Source organism: Rattus norvegicus, chromosome 9, assembly GCF_036323735.1.
Source record: "Rattus norvegicus strain BN/NHsdMcwi chromosome 9, GRCr8, whole genome shotgun sequence".
Lineage (NCBI taxonomy): Eukaryota > Metazoa > Chordata > Mammalia > Rodentia > Muridae > Rattus > Rattus norvegicus.
The window spans coordinates 89,054,269-89,073,307 of record NC_086027.1 but is presented as its reverse complement, the minus strand read 5'-3'; the positions used below and the strand labels follow the sequence as shown (position 1 = coordinate 89,073,307).

The 19,039-nt window shown below is 36.0% G+C and overlaps 1 protein-coding gene across 3 annotated transcripts in view; it reads left to right on the top strand.

Annotated features, from left to right (window-relative positions):
* Cul3 (cullin 3) overlaps positions 1 to 19,039 on the top strand; it is a 77,789-nt gene that overhangs the window by 45,468 nt on the left and 13,282 nt on the right. For all 3 annotated transcript variants that reach the window (NM_001106923.2, XM_017596376.3, XM_008767227.4), the window contains 8 exons: positions 6,972 to 7,132; positions 7,691 to 7,805; positions 9,451 to 9,679; positions 13,201 to 13,346; positions 14,137 to 14,313; positions 15,383 to 15,553; positions 16,005 to 16,112; positions 18,846 to 18,970. In NM_001106923.2, coding sequence (NP_001100393.2) covers positions 6,972 to 7,132; positions 7,691 to 7,805; positions 9,451 to 9,679; positions 13,201 to 13,346; positions 14,137 to 14,313; positions 15,383 to 15,553; positions 16,005 to 16,112; positions 18,846 to 18,970 — 1,232 coding nt within the window. The remainder of the gene's footprint in view (positions 1 to 6,971; positions 7,133 to 7,690; positions 7,806 to 9,450; positions 9,680 to 13,200; positions 13,347 to 14,136; positions 14,314 to 15,382; positions 15,554 to 16,004; positions 16,113 to 18,845; positions 18,971 to 19,039) is intronic.

Genomic DNA, 19,039 nt, shown 5'->3' with positions numbered 1-19,039 from the left:
GTGTGCAGGGCTTGTGGCTAGACCACAACTTTCCTGATGAAGTATATGGAATGAAGCTGACTTTGGCGTGAAGCGCTGCTGCCAGTGTATGTGGGAAGTTTGAAGCAGTGAGAAAACGCTTAATGATGATTAAGAGAGTCTTAGCTTTAATTTCTGCTTTGTCATTATTTCACTTACTTAATGCTCTGGATGAGCCTGTTTTTTCATATCTATAAAACATTTATTGTATAAGAGCTCTGGCGCTTTCTGGGAGTCAGAAAACTCAGTGCAAGGTTGGAATTTCTGGATCCTGTCTTAGAGATGGTCATGCTTGTGCTCATGTACCTCACAAGATTGGCTTTATCTGTATGGAAGGGAACATGAGGCCCTCTGTACATGTTAAGGGAATGGTGCTGGGATGATCAAATTTTCAGGGTTCTTTCAGCTCTAAAGCTTTGAACTATTATAGTACTGAAAGGCAACAGCAAGATACAATTTGTAGGGATTGGTGAAAAGGAAGTAAACAGGAAGCATTTATGTTGATATTAAGTGGACCACAATTTAGGAACTCTTAAAGTAGATTGATAGCCTGGTGTAAGAATACATCTCAGTTAAGTAGATAAGGCATCTACTTAGTGATAACTGGCAGCACATTCATAGTCCATTGTGTGGGCAGGGCACTATTTTAGGCACTTTATCATTTAGTCTTCACAATATATGTTTTATCATTGTTTTAGAGTAGTTATTAAAAGTAGTTAAGCAATAAAAATAAAATATTTCCCTTAGTATATGACAGTAAATATCTCTTATTACATAGCCCTTTCTATCCACTAACTTATATACATACCCAGGTCACAAGTTGAATATTAAATTGCCTTCACTTTATGGATAAAGAAATTTAAGGTATAGGGATTAAGAATTGGAGGTAGAGAGATTGATTTAACAAGATTATTCAGTATCTATATGGCATGAGTAGTGAGATGATTCCATGTCTTTTTTTCATTCCATGCCTGTGGTCTTCACCACTTTCCAGTTTCACTTTGGAGTATTAGTTATTATAGTCAATCTTACAAGCCAAGCCATTGGTCTAGTAGAATTAGTGGTAAACCCAGAGTTGAACTAACATTCACCTTTGTGCTGTGACAACAGATTCAATAATGAGTAGCTGTTTTCCAGTTCCTTTTCAATCAGCAGTTTTCTAATGTAGAAATCCTTTTAAACAGTTAATCCTGGTTTCCCATACCTAATTTGGCAATCTTTGAAAACATTGAAAATATTTTTTCTTTCTTTATATGTTTGAAGTAATAGTAAAAGTCTCACTCTGAAGATGTCAGTTTCCAAGATCAGTTTTCAGTAGTTCTTAAAACCATAATGGGAGTACTTAGAAGCTCTGAAACCTGGCACCCTGGCAGTTATGCCATCCGTTGACAAATCATAAGCCTATGCAAATTTAAAATAGTTTTTTGTTTTAGTTTTGTTTTTAGGAGTGGCTAGCTTTAGTTCTCAACTTGATGCAACCCAGAATCAACTAGGAAAAGTCTCAGTGAGGGTCTTGAGTCCATTTGTGAACCTGCCCGTGGGGGATTGAATATACCCATGGGGAATTGTCCTAAGTTAATTGATACTGGTCAGATCCAGCCCAGTATGTGAGGTACCATTTTTTTCTCACTAGGTGGTCTTGAATGAACTTTGTAAGAATGAAAGAATTATAGTCAAACAAACGAACATGCATGCATTCCTTCCTCTCTGTTCTCGATTATGGTTGCTGTCTGAAGTTCCTGCCTTGACTTCCTCACAATGAAGGACTGGACCTACCTGGATTTACAAGTTTAAATACATTTTCATAACTTTTCTACCTAAGTTGATTTTTATAATAGTATTTTATTATAGCAGAAATAAAATTAGAACATGTATGTAACTAAAAGTAAACAAGTGTTTTTGGTCCTCTTTTTAATGCAGTCTTTGATAAAGTTTTTGACCTAGAATTGTAGGTGGAGTATTAATTATATGGATGCTTGTTTGGTCAGGTTTGTTGACCAGATCACTCATATCTTTCATATTCTTACTCCAGTTTTTGACAGCTCATTTTGCCAATTGCTGAGTAATGGTCTTTTTCCTTTTAACTTAGTTGTTTTAGTTGTGTTGCAAAGCAAATATAAATTTAAATCGCTTTATCTTCTTGAAATGTCTTTAAAGTGTATCCTTGGCATTTTTAAGTTTTTGGTTTTTTTTGAAGTCACTTTCTGAGTAAGGTAAGAGGCATGAATCACTGGCTTCCAGGGTTATGTCATATGTACCCCACCTGTCACCCACCACACACACCCTAGTTAAAACATTCAGACATTCGAGTCTGAGTTATTTGCTGTTTTTTGTCAAGGGACAGCAGCATTAATAGTTGTGGATTGACCGCTGGTATTGTGTGAAAAACTAGAGACAATGGATGATACCTTCTTCTAAAGAAAGTTTAATTTTGTTTTGGTAGGTGGTCAAATAGGAACACATGATCTGGTGGAATTAAGGCGTTCTTAGTGCTAACATGTTTTTAGTTTTTGGGCCCCCCCACCCCGGCTATAGCCTTCTACACAGTGGTTGTAGCCCCTTTAAGATCTCAGCTAAAAGCCTGAGGTATTAGCTATACTGTTTTTCGTATTGTCATATTTGACCTATTAGACTGCAAGTCTGCCAGTTAGCATCTTAGTGCTGCGATCTCTTTATTCTGTTGTGTTTTGAATTTTGTTTTATTTTCTCCATGGCTTAGTTGTGGAAATCTGACTGAGCTAAGGGAGAATGCAGAAAGGACACAGACCTAGTTGTAGAAAAGCTGAGATGGAATGGGTCTTGTGCTCTAAGGAAGACCCATCACCAACAGCTCTCAGAGAAGACAGGGGCACAGTGTTCAGCAGAATGAGGAAGGGAGCAGGCGGTTTAGCGAGTCTCATCTCGGTAGGAGGTTCTTGTAGGGGAGTGGTCTCTGGCTGCAGCCATCCTAAAGCAGAAAGCTGAAGTTGATAGCTCAGCACTCACACTCTAAACAGAGGAAGGCTTTGCCAGTTCCCGAGGGTCGGAAATACTGGGGTCCTTGATATGGCTAGGCTCAGGTCAGCGATTTACTCAAGAAACCATCTCATGATTGACAGTTTTGGTTGTCTTTCTTCTTCAGAACCTTTGCCCGTTGGAGTGCCAGCGGACATGTACTAACCTGTAACATTGTGTCTGACTACTGGGGATACTAAGTTACAGTAGTACCTAGTGCTGATTTAACTGTACTTTCTCTCTTGGCCCCAGTAAGTCCAGGTTTCGGTGATGATTTTAAACACTGGTCTGTGTGTATGTGTGTTTCTGGTGGTGGTGTAGGTTTTAATTGATTATGGTAACAACACTCAGTAGAGTTCGTCTTACAAAACTGGAACCCCCTCCCCTGCCCCGTACCTCCCACCTCCCTCAATCCCCAATTCTGCTCTTTGCATCTATGAATTGACTGCTGTGGGTACCACATATAAGTGGAGCAATACAGGATTTCTTTTTTCACTTAGCACATGCTCCTCCATGTTGTAAAATATGCCTGTTTGCCTTTTAAGTCTGAATAATACTTCATTTTATATGTAAACCACATTTTGTTTGTCCCATCCATTCATCACTGCACATTTTAATTGTGACTTTTAGAACTTGTGAAAATTGCTGTTGTGAACATTGTCCCTCCAGCTCTGCTTTCTGTATTTTGGGTATGTACCAAGAAATATGACTGCTCGGTCATAGGCTAACTCTGGTTTTAATTTTTGACAAACTTGGATGCTGTTTTCCACATCTCTCCTGCAGTTTAGTACTAAGAGTTCATCTCCTCTGCGTTCTGACTACCACTTGCTTGTTTGGTGTTTACGTGTTGCTCTTGTTTCGTTCTGTTGTCGAGTGTTTATTTTATTTATTTAGGTTTTTGGTACAGTGATTCTCTTGTGTCCTCTTGGCTGTCCTGGAACTTTTTATAGGCCAGACTGGCCTCAAGCTCAGAGGTCTGCTTGTCTGCGTCCTGAGTGTTGGGATTCAAGACCTGCCACCACACCCAGCTTTGCTTTTTATTTTAATAGTGGGTTTTTATTTTTAAATTTGAAGGCAAAGTGGTAGCTTTGGCAGTTCTTTCTATTGTTAATATTGCAAATGGATAACATTTGAGGTAGATGTTTACAGATAAGGAAACAGACATGACGGTCATAGTTATTAAATGTCAGACATAGAACTGATGGAAAGAAATGTATTATGCTCCTTGAATCAGTGCTCTTTTTGTGCCTCCAAGTATGGTCGTGCAGTGCCTGTCGGTGGCAGAGGAGGGCGTCAGATCTCCAAGATTGGAGTTACAGACCACTGTGTTGTGCTGGGAATTGAACCCAGATTCTCCGGAAAAACAGCAACTGTTCTTATCCACTGAGCCATCTATTCACTAAACTCATTTATGCTACATGTCTTCTGAACGCCAACGAGTTTAATAGAGACTCGTTTCTAGTGTTATTATTTTTCTTCTGCTTGTTGATTATAAAATTTTACAGTGGAGAACAGTGTACTTTAGTTTATCTTGTATTTTGATAGGGCAATTCCTGAGCAAAAATTACAAGATATTTTTCTCTCAACAAGTAGAATGTTCTTATTTTAAAATTTCACAGTGTTGAGAAAGATTTTTTAACCCACTGTACAGTGGTTGAAACTATGATTGAGCTTAAGGCATCCAAGTGAGGATTTTTAGGAATACATCCTGTGCTTTTCTACCCAGTTATCCGTAAGTAGTACCGTATTCACACAGGAAGTGTACTGCTTACTACTTTACACCTTACTTGGTGCCCTTTGTAAAAAATGAAATCAGAGTTGTATTGAGGAAATACTAAGTTCATTTTATAAACTATGAGTTAATTAGACTTTTTTTTCCTGATTCTGTAGAATTTGGTGCTTTGACTTTTTACTGTTGCTTTCTGTCTTCGTTGTGTTAAGCCCTTTTAACCTCTTATCTATTTCATGCTTGAAATAACCTTGTTTGAAAACACTATTATTAATTTTTAATAAATGACATTGCCTTGTGATTAAGCCTGTCAAGGCGGTTCAAACATGTTCTGACAGACTAGCTAAGAAGAGCTTAGTGAGGGGGCATTCTGTTGTTGGGGGTCTAGGTGTATGCTACCACCCTCAGCACTTGTTTAATTTTGAAAGCAAACATTGTTCAAAATAAACACTAGATAGGAATGGTAGAGCTTAAGTTTTCCTTCTTTTGCACACTGATTACTTCATGAGCCTGGAGCCACGTACCATGACTTGTTTCTCTGTGGCATGACTTTTAATACCATACCTTGAGTAATGAAACAATTTGGCCCACTTACAGGGGAATTTTTAGACTCTTGTTTAGGTTAAATTTTTTTTTTTTTTCCCTCGGAGCTGGGGACTGAACCCAGGGCCTTGCGCTTCCTAGGCAAGCGCTCTACCACTGAGCTAAATCCCTAACCCCTAGGTTAAATTTATTAAAAACTACTTCGGCATAGTGGGTTTTTACGCCTCTAGACAGGCTTTTGCCTAGAGTTTTTTGAGTTTGATCTTTTTATATTCCTAGTAAACGATTGGGTGCCTTGCTGATTTTGAGCTACCAGGAGGGAAAGGATAAACTGCTAAAATGGTTAAAGTTTTAATATCTGTGGCCTTGTTGACCTAAGTACCTCTTTAACTCTGTTAGAGATGATGGGACCCTTGGCCTTAATTAGCAGTTGGAGGGAGGCATGTGATACAGAGAACACCTGGTTAAGGTATAGCTAGATAGACTTTGTTATTTTTAAACAAATAGTGCTTTTCTTAAAAATTTATCTAGTTTATAGCTGTTCTTAGCAAGGACTGAAAAGTTGTAAGGGAATGTATTACAGATGATGTGTTTACGAGTTGGTTTCTGATGTGAACCATTGTAAAGTCCTTAGCAGGATCTGACTCCCTTCCTAGCTCTGTGAAAGGACAGGCATAAGAGTGTCTCCATTGATTCCCCACTTTGTGCCATGGACTGCCTCTCAAGCTGAGAAGACTCCTGCTGACTCTATGTGCTTGGGCAAGAGATAACTACTAAGAGAACTACTAGTAGATTTAAAATGTGTTTTTCCCTTTGTTGAGGAAATGCACTCCTTTAATTGAACTTTCAGATATTTTAAAGAATATGTTTAAAATGTCTGAATTTGAGGTTTTAAAGTATAAATAAAAAGCACAGTATTTTATTTGCATTCTTTGCAGTAGATAGTTACTAGTGTTGGACTTTAAACATGCTGCACTTTGATCTAATTCTGAGAATATAACATTTAAAATTAGTTCTTAATGTTTTTATTATCTGTCTTTGGGGGTGATTTTTTTTATTAAGACGTTCCTTTTGAGAGAAGTAAAGGGTCTTTTTAAAGTAACAAAGAATTATGATTAGAGCTACATTATTGCTGTATTACATAAAATCAACAATGTAGTTAACAAACGGGAGCTTCCTACTGCAGTGAGAACTTGGCATTACCACACAGCAAATATTTCATTGTATCTTATCTTATAGTCTACTAATTTGCTTGAAGATCTTGTTTAAAACATGCCATTCATACTTGCAGCCCTTGTCTTGATGACTAGCCATATATGTCAGGCATTTGCTATAATAGATTATTACTAATTTTATATAGTCATACTTAAGTTTTTGGGTGTTCTTTATCCTTTCATTGACTCTTTGCTACATTTCCTTGTATTTGTTTAATTTTCAATAGGCTTATCACGTAGCTGATACAAAAGACTTTTTGCAGTTAGCAGTACTTTCCATTTTAGCTGTATAGTAGACAGAAGTTCTTTTTAAATTTGATTTAGTAACCATGGTAAATTATAAAGATTTAACTCTATGTAACTTGAGAGGTACTAAACATTTCCAAAAATGTTTAAAACAATTTTTATTGTAGGTTGTGAAGATTATTTTATATATGCAATAATTTTTGCTTAACATTTTGTTTTAACTGCAGGACCGTGTATATGTACAACAGAATAATGTAGAAAATGTCTACAATTTGGGATTAATAATTTTTCGAGATCAAGTTGTACGGTATGGGTGTATTAGGGATCATCTTCGGCAAACTTTATTGGATATGATTGCCAGAGAGAGGAAAGGAGAAGTTGTAGACAGGTATATCATTTACCCTTACATTTTGTTTTGGTTTTTCAAGTTTATATCATAAGAACTGGTTGATGGCATAATTTCATTAAAACACTAAAAGCATGAATGTTTAGCAGTTACTGAAATCTTAAAAGGCTTTCTTTCTTTTTTTTTTGATTACCTAGAATTTAAGGGCACCGTCATAAGCTTATTTATTTATTTTTAAAAATTGGTCTTCCATTTTAGTTTTTCCCACTTTTGTTTTTGGTGTATCAGCTTAGTCTTTTTTCCTTTAAGAACTCTTTAAATTTTTTGCCCCTTTTATTTTATATTTCATTGTCTTAGTTTAAATGAGATTGAACCTAGGATTTTGCTTAAGCTAGGCAGGTGTGCTGCCAATGCAGATCTGCAGTCTGCCTCATTGTAGCTTAGACGCATGGTCTCAGTATGTTATGCAGACCAATGTTGAACATTGAACACTTATGGAAGACTGGTCACATTGATAAAAGCTAAATGTTATAAAGGTATTTCAACTTTTGCATGTCTTTAACATATTTGATTATTAAGTAATTTAACTTCTTTTGACAGAGGAGCAATAAGAAATGCTTGCCAGATGTTAATGATTTTAGGTCTTGAAGGAAGATCAGTCTATGAGGAAGATTTTGAGGCTCCTTTTTTGGAAATGTCTGCAGAATTTTTTCAGGTAATCTGTGACTGTATAGATAAATGCTCTTTTATGATGATCATAACATTCACTGAATTTACTTAATCTGAACATTTGGCCTGTTTTGAGTAGAACTCATTCATTGGTGAGGGGATACTTCTATATACATACATACATACATACATACATACATACATACATACATACATACATACATACATTCTTCAGAACCCCTACTTCATTTTCTGACACACCAGTGAGGTGTTTATTAATAATAATTGAAAATTTTCCACTTTAAAATTATGTTAAAAAACATAAGCTGAGAAGTATCATAAGACTTTATTGTATTTATCTAATTACTGTAAATTTCACACATCACCAGACTTTTTAGCTATCAGTTAACTGATACAGTATTAGCAATATGTGATTCCATATGGCATATTTTTCTAACTTAAAGGTTACTAATTAGAAAAGCAAGTAAAATCGTCTGTGTTCAAAACCAATTAAATTCTAACAGTGAGGTCATATTAGAACAATTAATAATGAATTATGGCAACAACACTGAGTACTGACAAATGTATGAGTAGCCGTAAGAATAGCCAGTCATCCTTCCTTAAAACAACTGTTTTACAGAGGAAATATAGTGGTACCCAACTACATTACTGTTTCTATAATGATACTATGATTTTAAAAATAAATCAATATAAAATTATTGCCAACTTGGAAGTTAAGTAATTCATTCGTAAGAACCATTAGATGTGTATTAAAACAGTGTTTGATAATTTACCCATAAACAAAAAAAAAAATGGAGTTGCTGCTTTCTTCCAAATTGGCTTATAGCCAGCCAGCCATTAGAAAGATCTTTGTGAGTGCACAGGAGAGACTGGGTCATGCTTTATGAGTTTATAATTTTAGAAGCAGTGTTATTTTTGAATAATGTATTAGCTGGTTTTAGTGTTATTTTCTTTCGTCTCTAAAATACATTGTAATTACATTCATATTACAGGTATACTTAGAAACAGTTTATTATGACTGAAGATGCTCTCACCAAGATTGTTGTTTAATGTATTAAAGTCTGTTCTTAGGAACTTAATTTTAAAAGTGAAAACTACTTCTGCTAGATAGAGTGCGATACTTATTTTTTTGTATATCATGTTATGTATCTATATATATCTTTAGTTGTATTAATGCTACTATCAGGTAGGTTAAAATCTATTGAGATGACATCAGTAACTCTGAAACTGGTAAGGACAAAGCAGACAAGATGAGTAATTATTTAAAAGTTAATTTTTCTCATACTGAGTATGTGTTCTTTAAGCTATAAAATGGAGTAGCAGAAAAACTTCAGTAATAATGGTGTGTCAGCAAAGTTTATGACATTGAATCTTTCCTGTTAAAGTTTACAATAGTAAATGGGAGAAGCTTCCCTCCTGACTTAGGTCAGATGCTTGAATTTGAAGTATACTAGCCAATCTTTAAAACACTACTTAAAGATAATGTGTTAAATTAGTTTTCTGTAAATAAAAGCTTTAAAGACTAATTTAGTATGATAAGAAACTGCATGAAATGGCATTGGCAGTTAAAGACATCTAACATTGGTATGATTCGTTGTAAATGTTATAGAAACCCTGTTAGAACAGAAACTCATTTTTTATTATGTTTTTTTTTTAACTCTTAATTGCAGATGGAAAGCCAGAAATTTTTAGCAGAAAACAGTGCTTCAGTATATATAAAGAAAGTAGAAGCTAGGATTAATGAGGAAATAGAGCGGGTGATGCACTGTCTCGACAAATCCACAGAAGAGCCTATTGTGAAGGTGGTGGAGAGGGAACTCATTTCCAAGCACATGAAGACTATTGTAGAAATGGAAAATTCTGGGCTAGTACATATGCTGAAAAATGGGAAGACAGAAGGTAAGTGTTATCAGTTAAAGATCACTCTAACTTAATGCATGTCAGCTTTCAAAAAGCAGTGTTTTATAGTAATAACTTATCCTAGTTAGCACTGGGGTTGGGATAAAGCTTTTTATTGTATTAGTCATGAAAATGTTCCATATTTAGAGTATTCAGTTACATTTGCCCCCTGCTTTTTATATTTGTTCCCTCACTTCATGTTTGCAGAAGATGAAGCTCAATATTTAATCATAGGCCAGTGGGTTCCTACTGCACTCCTATACTTTTTGAAATACTAATGAGTTTGAGTGCTAAAGTCTCATATATTTTCTTACAAGGTTGGAGCATTTTTGTGTTTGTGCATACTCTTACGTTCCGTAAAAGAGTATTTAAAAAAAAAACTAGTAGACAAGTAGCAAAACAAAAAGTTAGCAATTTTTTGACATAATAATCATTATAATTGGGGCTGGGGATTTAGCTCAGTGGTAGAGCGCTTACCTAGGAAGCGCAAGGCCCTGGGTTCGGTCCCCAGCTCCGAAAAAAAAGAACCAAAAAAAAAAAATCATTATAATTGTAGTGATCATTCTTAACTTTAATTTACTATGTTTATGTTTAGAGGTTATGAAATGATTGGGTGTTCTGTAAGAAATTCTTGGTTTCTGGTATTTTGCTTTGAAGCTTTCATTTTATATGACAGTGATGATGATCTTTTTAATAGCCATGAGTTTTCTTCCTTAGCAGTATTCTAGCTATTTACTGTTAGTAAAAGAAAATATACTACCTATTTGTGTGAGCTAGATAAGGAAAGAGAAAGGGTTTTGTTAGTTTTGGGTGTTGTTGTTGTTGTTGTTGTTGTTTTTTGGTTTGTTTTTTTTTGTTGTTGTTGTTGTTTTGTTTTTTGACAGAAATATCCAGAGACAAGACACAGAAAGGCAGGTGTTAGAGAAATACTGACAGGCAAGAATTATCCTTTTAGTCTCTAATGGAATCCTTGACTTGTGGTTTTAGTTAAGAGTTTTAAGTATGTGGCAAGTTCCTAAAAAGCTATATCTAAATTTATTGTTTCTATTATTATTTTGAGGAAACAAAAGTCTCCTAGTTTATTTCTTCTCAAATATAGTACTCTTGGATATTTGTGTAAGCGAGATGTAATCTGACTTAGTTTTACTGGCGTTTATTATATTGAATGTGTATACGTATACACACATATACAATTGTTCGGAAGTCAAGAGAACAACCTGTGGAAGTCAATTCTATCACGCCATCATCTGAGTTCTGGGAATTGAACTCAGGTTATCAGGCTATTACACCCTGAATCCTCCTTTCTCAGGCTCCTAGCAAGCACCTTGCCAAGGGCTAGATAACACATACTTTAGGTTAATGTGCTGCTATAGTGGGAAAATAACCCCTGACAGTGACACCAAAGCTTGGCTGTTGCATGAACTACATTGTGGAAGTGGCGCTTAGGAGCTGGGAGTGCTTGAACAACAGTATTTCTGGAAGCCGTGTGCAGAAGCCTTGTGGACATTTGTTTGCGACTACTCGGCATGCCCATTACGGCAAGCACTCTAAATAACAGAGTAGCCGCTTACCATGCATGATTTTGCTTTAGTTCTTAATGTTCTTAGCACCTGCTAGCTACCTATGATTCTAAATTAGATTTTTAAATTGCCTTTAACTTCCCTCCCCTACCACTAGAAGCTTAAATGAAGAGTGTGTTCATTGTGGGCGCCTGGCTCATGAACAGTTGTTGTCAGACACAGTTTCATCATCATTCTCATAAATCAGAAAATGAAAGATACAAAGGGAAGATAAATGTACATTGATCATTAGATACATATAACACTATGAATCAGTAAGTTCAAATGGCATCTCATATTATTGGCTTATTTTTTAATTAAGTATTGAGGAATAATACATGATTTTTCAATGCCATATTTTTTCAATTAGTGCTCACATTTTTTACTATCCCATGTATTTAACATGAGAACAAACAATTCAGTGAGATTGTATTGATTAATATATATAACTTAAATGTACAGATGAGTAAAACTTAAGACGTAGGAACAAAGTAGACATTAGAAACAGTTTACTCGGGGTTGGGGATTTAGCTCAGTGGTAGAGCGCTTGCTAGGCAGGCCCTGGGTTCGGTCCCCAGCTCCGGGGGTGGGGGGGTGGGGGGAGAAACAGTTTACTTCAGATATTTGGCATGCAAAGCATTCTCTAGTTTATAAATTGCTATTGTACTTTGTAATGACTTTAATAAAGTTTTGATTATAATGTATAACATGATTTGCTATACATTGATTACTCTAAAATGAATTATAGATTTTAACTTGTGAATAATTCAGTAAAACAGATATTAGTGATCTTTTGTGTAAACTTTGCTCACTGTTTTTAGAATACACCAACATTAAATGTAGACACTAATTTGCTCTTTTTTTTTTTTTTTTTTTTTCCGGAGCTGAGGACAGAACCCAGGGCCTTGCACTTGCTAGGCAAGCGCTTCTACCACTGAGCTAAATCCCCAGCCCCACTAATTTGCTCTTACAAAGTCCAAAATAGATTGCTTACTGTGATGACAAAACTGATTTTATGTCAGATTGATCATATGACTCATTAGCCTAAAATATTTATTGTTTGATGCTGAATAGAAAACTGTCAGCCAACCCTGACCTAGAAACTGCTGTTTTAATGCCATTTTCAAAAGTTAATGACAATACAACATTTTCATGTCATAAAATTCTGACATTATAGCGTCCCAATAAACATTTTTATAGAGAAACACTGGGCATATGGAAGAAAATTACTTTAGAGAAACACTGGGCATATGGAAGAAAATTACTTTAGAGAAACACTGGGCATATGGAAGAAAATTACTTTAGCTCCACATTGTGGTGGTGTTAAAAATGACAGGAAAAAAATGTGAAGACCCGAGTCTAAATTGAAACAGTGTAGTGTGGTGAATCAGTCTTTAAAACAGAGATACAGACAATGTCAGTGAGAAATACTAGTTGGGGGGAGGGGAGGTATTTAGGTTGTAAATTTATTTAAAATTTACAATGAGATACAGTGGAGTAATAGTAGTAGTAGTAGTAGTAGTAGTAGTAGTAGTAGTAATAAATGTTTTAATATGTTTAATTTTTGTAATGGTTGACAATTCAGCTATATTAACTGGTTTTATATTTTTACTTGTAACGTCTAACTATACCTTTTAGTAGACATTTGTAATATATGTACTTTCTACATTAGAGTAACAGAGGATACATTATGTATAACTATTTGTCATTTTAGAGGAATTGGTTAGTATGCTGTTTGAGTTCTGTTCCTTCTGTATAAGTTAAAATATGCTAACACTTTATTAGTGCTCTCAACATAGCCAGCCAAGCACTGTAAGCTCATAAATTGTAGCTTTTAACTAACACCTATTTTTTTATAGTCATGTGGACAGCAAATGGTGGTAATTGATCATCTTTTTTGAACAGATTGAAATTTTTACCTTCATCTTTAATGTAACCAGTCTCTTTATTTTCTGATTCTAGACCTTGCTTGTATGTACAAATTATTTAGTCGTGTGCCAAATGGTTTGAAGACAATGTGTGAATGTATGAGTTCTTATTTGAGGGAACAAGGAAAAGCCCTTGTTTCTGAGGAAGGAGAAGGGAAGAATCCTGTTGACTATATCCAGGTAGACTAATGTTTTACATTCATGATACACATTTTACAAATATTTGATGCATCATTTTTACTAAGTTAGGTGTTATATACCTATGCTAACTATTTTAGAATAGTTCAAAATGTCTACATGTGTTTCAGGGAGCTAAAACTCAGCCTCTGTTTAATTTGTTTAATCTGAAGTGATCTATATTTTGTGGTTTGTTAGTATTTAAATACAGGGAAAGCCAGGTTGTATTTTAATTGCTTAAATGTCAAAATGTTTTGTTTTAAGCAGGACTTTGACTAAATTGTATTCCAAGTTGGTTTAATTTGAATAATTAGTCTTTTTAAGCTTTATTTTTTATTTATTTATTTTCTGGCTACTGTATTTGGTCCAGACAAAAAGTTAGGAAAAGCAGAAGCAGGGGTTTTGTTTGTTTCATCTTAAAATGTGTGCATTTCATTTATTTACACAGGGTGCTGAGGTGGGACGGGGTATATGCATACACATGCGCCTTGTGGAAGTCAGGGCAGAGTCGTTTCTTTCCTCCTGTGATACGGGTTTCAGGGATCCAAAAAGTACATTTACCTGCTGAGCCATCTCTTGGACCCTGTTGTATTCCTGATATATTATACATGCGAAAGATAGAACATTCCATTACTAACACTTGAGCATATATACAGATTGGAAAATAATAATAGTCTGTAAAATTATCTCCAGACACATAATTACCAACAATGTTAGGGTAAGGCTAGATCATAAGTATTTTATTTACAAGAACATTTTTATAATGTTTTCCAAATTTGTTTTTATTTGGAAGGGCTTATTGGATCTGAAGAGTAGGTTTGATCGCTTCCTTCAAGAATCCTTCAATAATGACCGACTCTTTAAACAGACTATTGCTGGGGACTTTGAGTATTTCTTAAACCTCAACTCCAGGTCTCCTGAATACCTCTCATTATTTATTGATGATAAGCTGAAAAAGGGAGTCAAAGGGGTAAGTAGTAATGCATCTAAAGTGCAGTAGATTTTCCTCAGCAATTTAAAGTTCGGAAATGAATGTAAGGTATTTTACAGATAAAAATGTAAAAAGAGGGCAGGCCTCTTTGCTGCACTTATGTGCAGGTCTTGAGACACTCCTTTTAAACGTCTTAGATATGCTTAAAGATTGCTTGACATTTCACATATTCATTCTTATATAATTGTCATTTTAAAAAATACCCCCAAAAGAAAAAGCACAAACATCACACCTACAGGTTTTAAAATGATTGCCTTTATAGCTGAAAATTAGTGAGAGGAATGACAAATTGGAGAACTCGCTGGCAGTTACAGATTGTCACTGTTTTTATCTGGTTCTGGGTATAGAACATCAAGAAGGGCTTGGTTTTGAGGAATGGAAAAGGTGTACTGAATTCTGAAATAACTTTTGAAAGTTCTACACACTGAAGCTCAATTTTTAGTTTTATCTCTGGGACCTTGGGAGCTCACTTAGAACCGTAGAAAAATCAAAATAAGCTATTTTGATTGTGTGTGGTCTTTTAAAACCTCAACTTAGAGATTTCGAGACAGGAGAAAAGCAGCAAAAGGCTGCAGGTTACAGAGGCAGCTGAGTGAGAAACAAATCACTGACTGCCAAGCAATAATGTCTAGTTTAATCTCTCATTTCTAAAATCACAAGCATACTACAGTCTTCTATGCTATTTTCTTTCCTTTATTTAAAAGATGAAGTAAAGACTGTATTCTTTGGATTTAACAAAAACCCATTTGTTTGTCAGTTTTGAGTTTTTTAATGAATTTAAAAACAAAACAAAACTCTTGGGGCTATGCAAGTTCCTGCAGAAAGTTTTACTCTTTCCCTCGTCAATCAATTTATCTGTTTTTGGTTATCCTTTACTTAGCTCAGTCCTGTAGTAGTGACTGTCCCATATGAGTGGCAGCACTCCATTCTTTCAGTGCAGTAGAGAGGACAACAGTGTGTGGAGTAGGGCACAGTCCCAGATCACATTCATTCCCTTAACCAATTATTGTGGTTTTAAAACGGAACTATCTTTTGATTAATTTTTCAGCTAACAGAACAGGAAGTAGAAACGATATTGGATAAGGCAATGGTCCTTTTTAGGTTTATGCAAGAAAAAGATGTATTTGAACGTTACTATAAACAACATCTGGCAAGAAGACTGCTCACAAATAAAAGTGTTTCTGATGACTCTGAAAAAAATATGATTTCTAAATTAAAGGTAAGCTTTATTTAAGATGAATGCAGTATTCCCAAATGATGTTGACTCACTATGCTGGTGTTCACCCACACTGTTGTAGCCATTTTGAGCAGGGCATAGGCTTTGTTTCCATGTGTTAAAGGTACAGAGCATCAAAGTTGTGTAGCACTGTCGCATGGACTAGTTTCTAAACTGATCTGTGTCATCGTCACTTGAGATGTCTGTAGGACATTTCAGTATACTCTACTCTCCCTTGAGTATGGTGGAATCTGGAGGAGCCTAGAAATTATGTTTTAAACTAAAATCCTTAAGTTATTTTTAAACATGCTAAGGTTTAGTAGCCACAGACTCAGAGCAACCACTAGAAAGACTTTCAGAAGAATAATTAGAGATGGCAATAACATAAAAGACTTTCTACACTTTCTCACGGGAAAGTTTGCTATTTGTACGTATTTGTGATCTTTTTCCATAGACTGAGTGTGGATGTCAATTCACATCGAAACTGGAAGGAATGTTTAGGGATATGAGCATCTCAAACACAACTATGGATGAGTTCAGGCAACATCTACAGGCAACGGGGGTAAGAATCTGCATTACTTTTTTAAGTTAATTAATTTATTTACTTTATGACCTCAGTTTCAACTCCCTCCTTTCCTCCCAGTCCTCTCCCATCTACTCCTTAGGTGAGCCCTCCCATGACTGTCAACCAGCCTTGGCATATTAAGTTGCAATAAGACTAGGTGCATCTTCTAGATGAGGCAACACAATAGGGGGAAAGGGTCCCAAAGGCTGGCAGCAGAATCAAGGACAGGCCCTGCTCCTGCTGTTAGGCATCCACAGAAAGACTAAGGAAGTTACACAACTGGAACATTTGCAGAGGGCCTAGGTTGGTCAGTCCCATGTAGACTCTTCCAGCAATTCAGTCTATTGAGCCTCTGTGGGCCCAGGTTAGTTGGTTTGTAGGTTTTCTTGTGTCCTTAACCTCTTTGGCTCCTACAACGTCCTGCCCCTCTTCCACAGGATTCCCCAAGCTCCACTTAATGTTTGGCACTGGGTCTGTCTCCATCAGTTTCCATCAGTTGCTGGGTGAAGTCTCTCTGATGACAGTTATGCTAGGCTCCTACTTGCGAGTATAGCAGAATATTATTAATAGTGTCAGGGGTGGGATTCCTCTCATGGCATGTGTCTCAGATGCTGGACCAATCATTGGTTGGGTACTTCCTCAGTTTCTGTTCCATCTTCACCTCTGAACACAAATTGTAGACCAAAAGTTTTTGTGTCTGGATTGTTGTGTACCAAAGATGGCTGGTTCAGGCTCCATATCCTCCTGGGAGTTTTATTGCCCTGTTTCTAGCTTGTCTCAGCAATGTGACCTCCATGCCAGGTGTCTTTCCTAGTACTCCTGTCTTCCTCACCACCTAATCCCTCCTGTTCCCATCCCCTTCCCTGTCTAGCCCCCTCCCCTCTGTCCATCCATGATGTCGATTCTAATTAGTGAGGTTGACAAGTCCCCTGCTTATTACTTACCTTCTTTGGGCCTATGATTGTAACATAGTTATTTTTTACCTTACACTAATGTCTACTTATAAGTGAGTATATTCTTGGTCTAGGTTACCCCACTCAAGATGATCTTTTCTAGTTCCATCCATTTACCTGTAAATTTCTTAACAGCTGAGTAGTATTCCATTAACATTGTGTAAATGTACCACATTTTCTTTATCCATTCTTCAGTTGAGGGACATTAAATTATTTCCACTTTCTGTAAAGCTGCTATGAATATAGTTGAGCAAGTGTCCTGTGGTAGAGTGGGGCATCTTTTGTGTATATACTCAGGAGTGCTGTGGCTGGGTCTTGGGGTAGAACTATGCCCAAGTTTCTGAGAAACCGCCAGTTGATTTCCAAAGTTACTGTACAAGTTTATACTCTGTCTAGCAGTAGAGGAATGTTCCCACTGTTCTACATGAGCTGTCACTTGAAATTGTGATCATAGCCATTCTGACGGGTGTAAGATTGGTTCTCAGAGTTGTTTTGATTTGCATTTCCCTAGTGGCTAAGGGTATTGAACATTTTTCAAGTGTTTCTTGTCCATTAGATTCCTCTGTTAAGAATTCTCTTTGTATTTGCACCCCATTTTTAAATAAGGGTATTTGGTTTGTTGATGTCTAGTTTCTTGAGTTCTTTGTAGATTTTGTATATCATCCCTCTGTTGAATGTGGGGTTGGTGAAGATATTTTCCCATTCTGTGGGCTGCTATTTTGTCCTTTTGACAGGACCTGCATTAATTTCTTATCTCAAATGTTGGATCTTTGTTTTTATACTTTGAAGGTCTGTCCCTCCTTATTAGTGTCTCGGGCAGTGTCATATGCTTCAAAGCCATTCCACGGTCAGAGCAGGTAGAGCTGCACAGCGGGCTCAGCGGCTAAGAGCTTTTTGGTACCGAGCCCATGTGAGGCAGCTCACAACTGCCTGTAACTGCTTCCAAGGGCTCTGGCACCTTCTCTGTATTACTAGGGCAACTGCACTCAAGCACACAAAGTCATACAGACATATAAACATGATTAAAACTAGTAAATAAAAACATCTTAAAAAGTAACTGTTTATGCTACAGAATTTAAACTTCGAATCTTCTCAGCAATTTCCTGTGTTAGAAACAGTTGCTGTATAGCAGCAGAGTCGGCCAAATGGAGCTCCCTGAATTTGAATTTTGTTAAAATATTGTGGATCTTCAATCTGAACATAACTCTTTGAAGGTTTTGGGCCTGTTGTAATCTAGCCAGCATAGTGGTTCTTTGATTTACTTTTTAGAGTCATACAAACAAATACTTAAGTTTTTTTTTTAATCTAATAATACCTGTGATTATAGTATTTTAAGAATTTGTAAATATTAATTTTGTCCTTTGTTTTTGTTTTTTTTTTTTTAACAAGGGCAGAAAGCCTAATGATGAGAGTGATGGTAGTATGTATTTTACTGAAGTTGACATCTGTTATACAGATAGATGTTTATTGAAAAGAGATGCATAACGCTGTACCTACAGCTAATGTTAGTTTAATGTGGTAAAAATGTTAAACACAGAGATGAAAGATACAGTTTTGTCTAAATGAGTTATCATGTGTCATATGCTTCAAAGCCACTCCACGGTCAAATAATTGTAATTATGTGAAAGATTAAATAGATCTAATATCATTAAGAAGATCATTTTCTTTATATGATTCTAGTCATGAAGATATCTATTTTGATATGGCTACTTTGATAATGTAGTACGGCCTGTATGTGTAGGTAATGACTCTAGTTCACCTCTTTCTATTTGTATAGGTATCTTTAGGTGGAGTTGATCTCACAGTCCGGGTTCTCACAACGGGATATTGGCCTACTCAGTCAGCCACACCAAAGTGCAACATCCCACCTGCTCCAAGACATGCTTTTGAGATATTTAGACGGTAACACCTAAAGAAGACTCTTTCTCTGAATATTAATAACTAAATTTGAATTCTTGTATTCCTAATTGA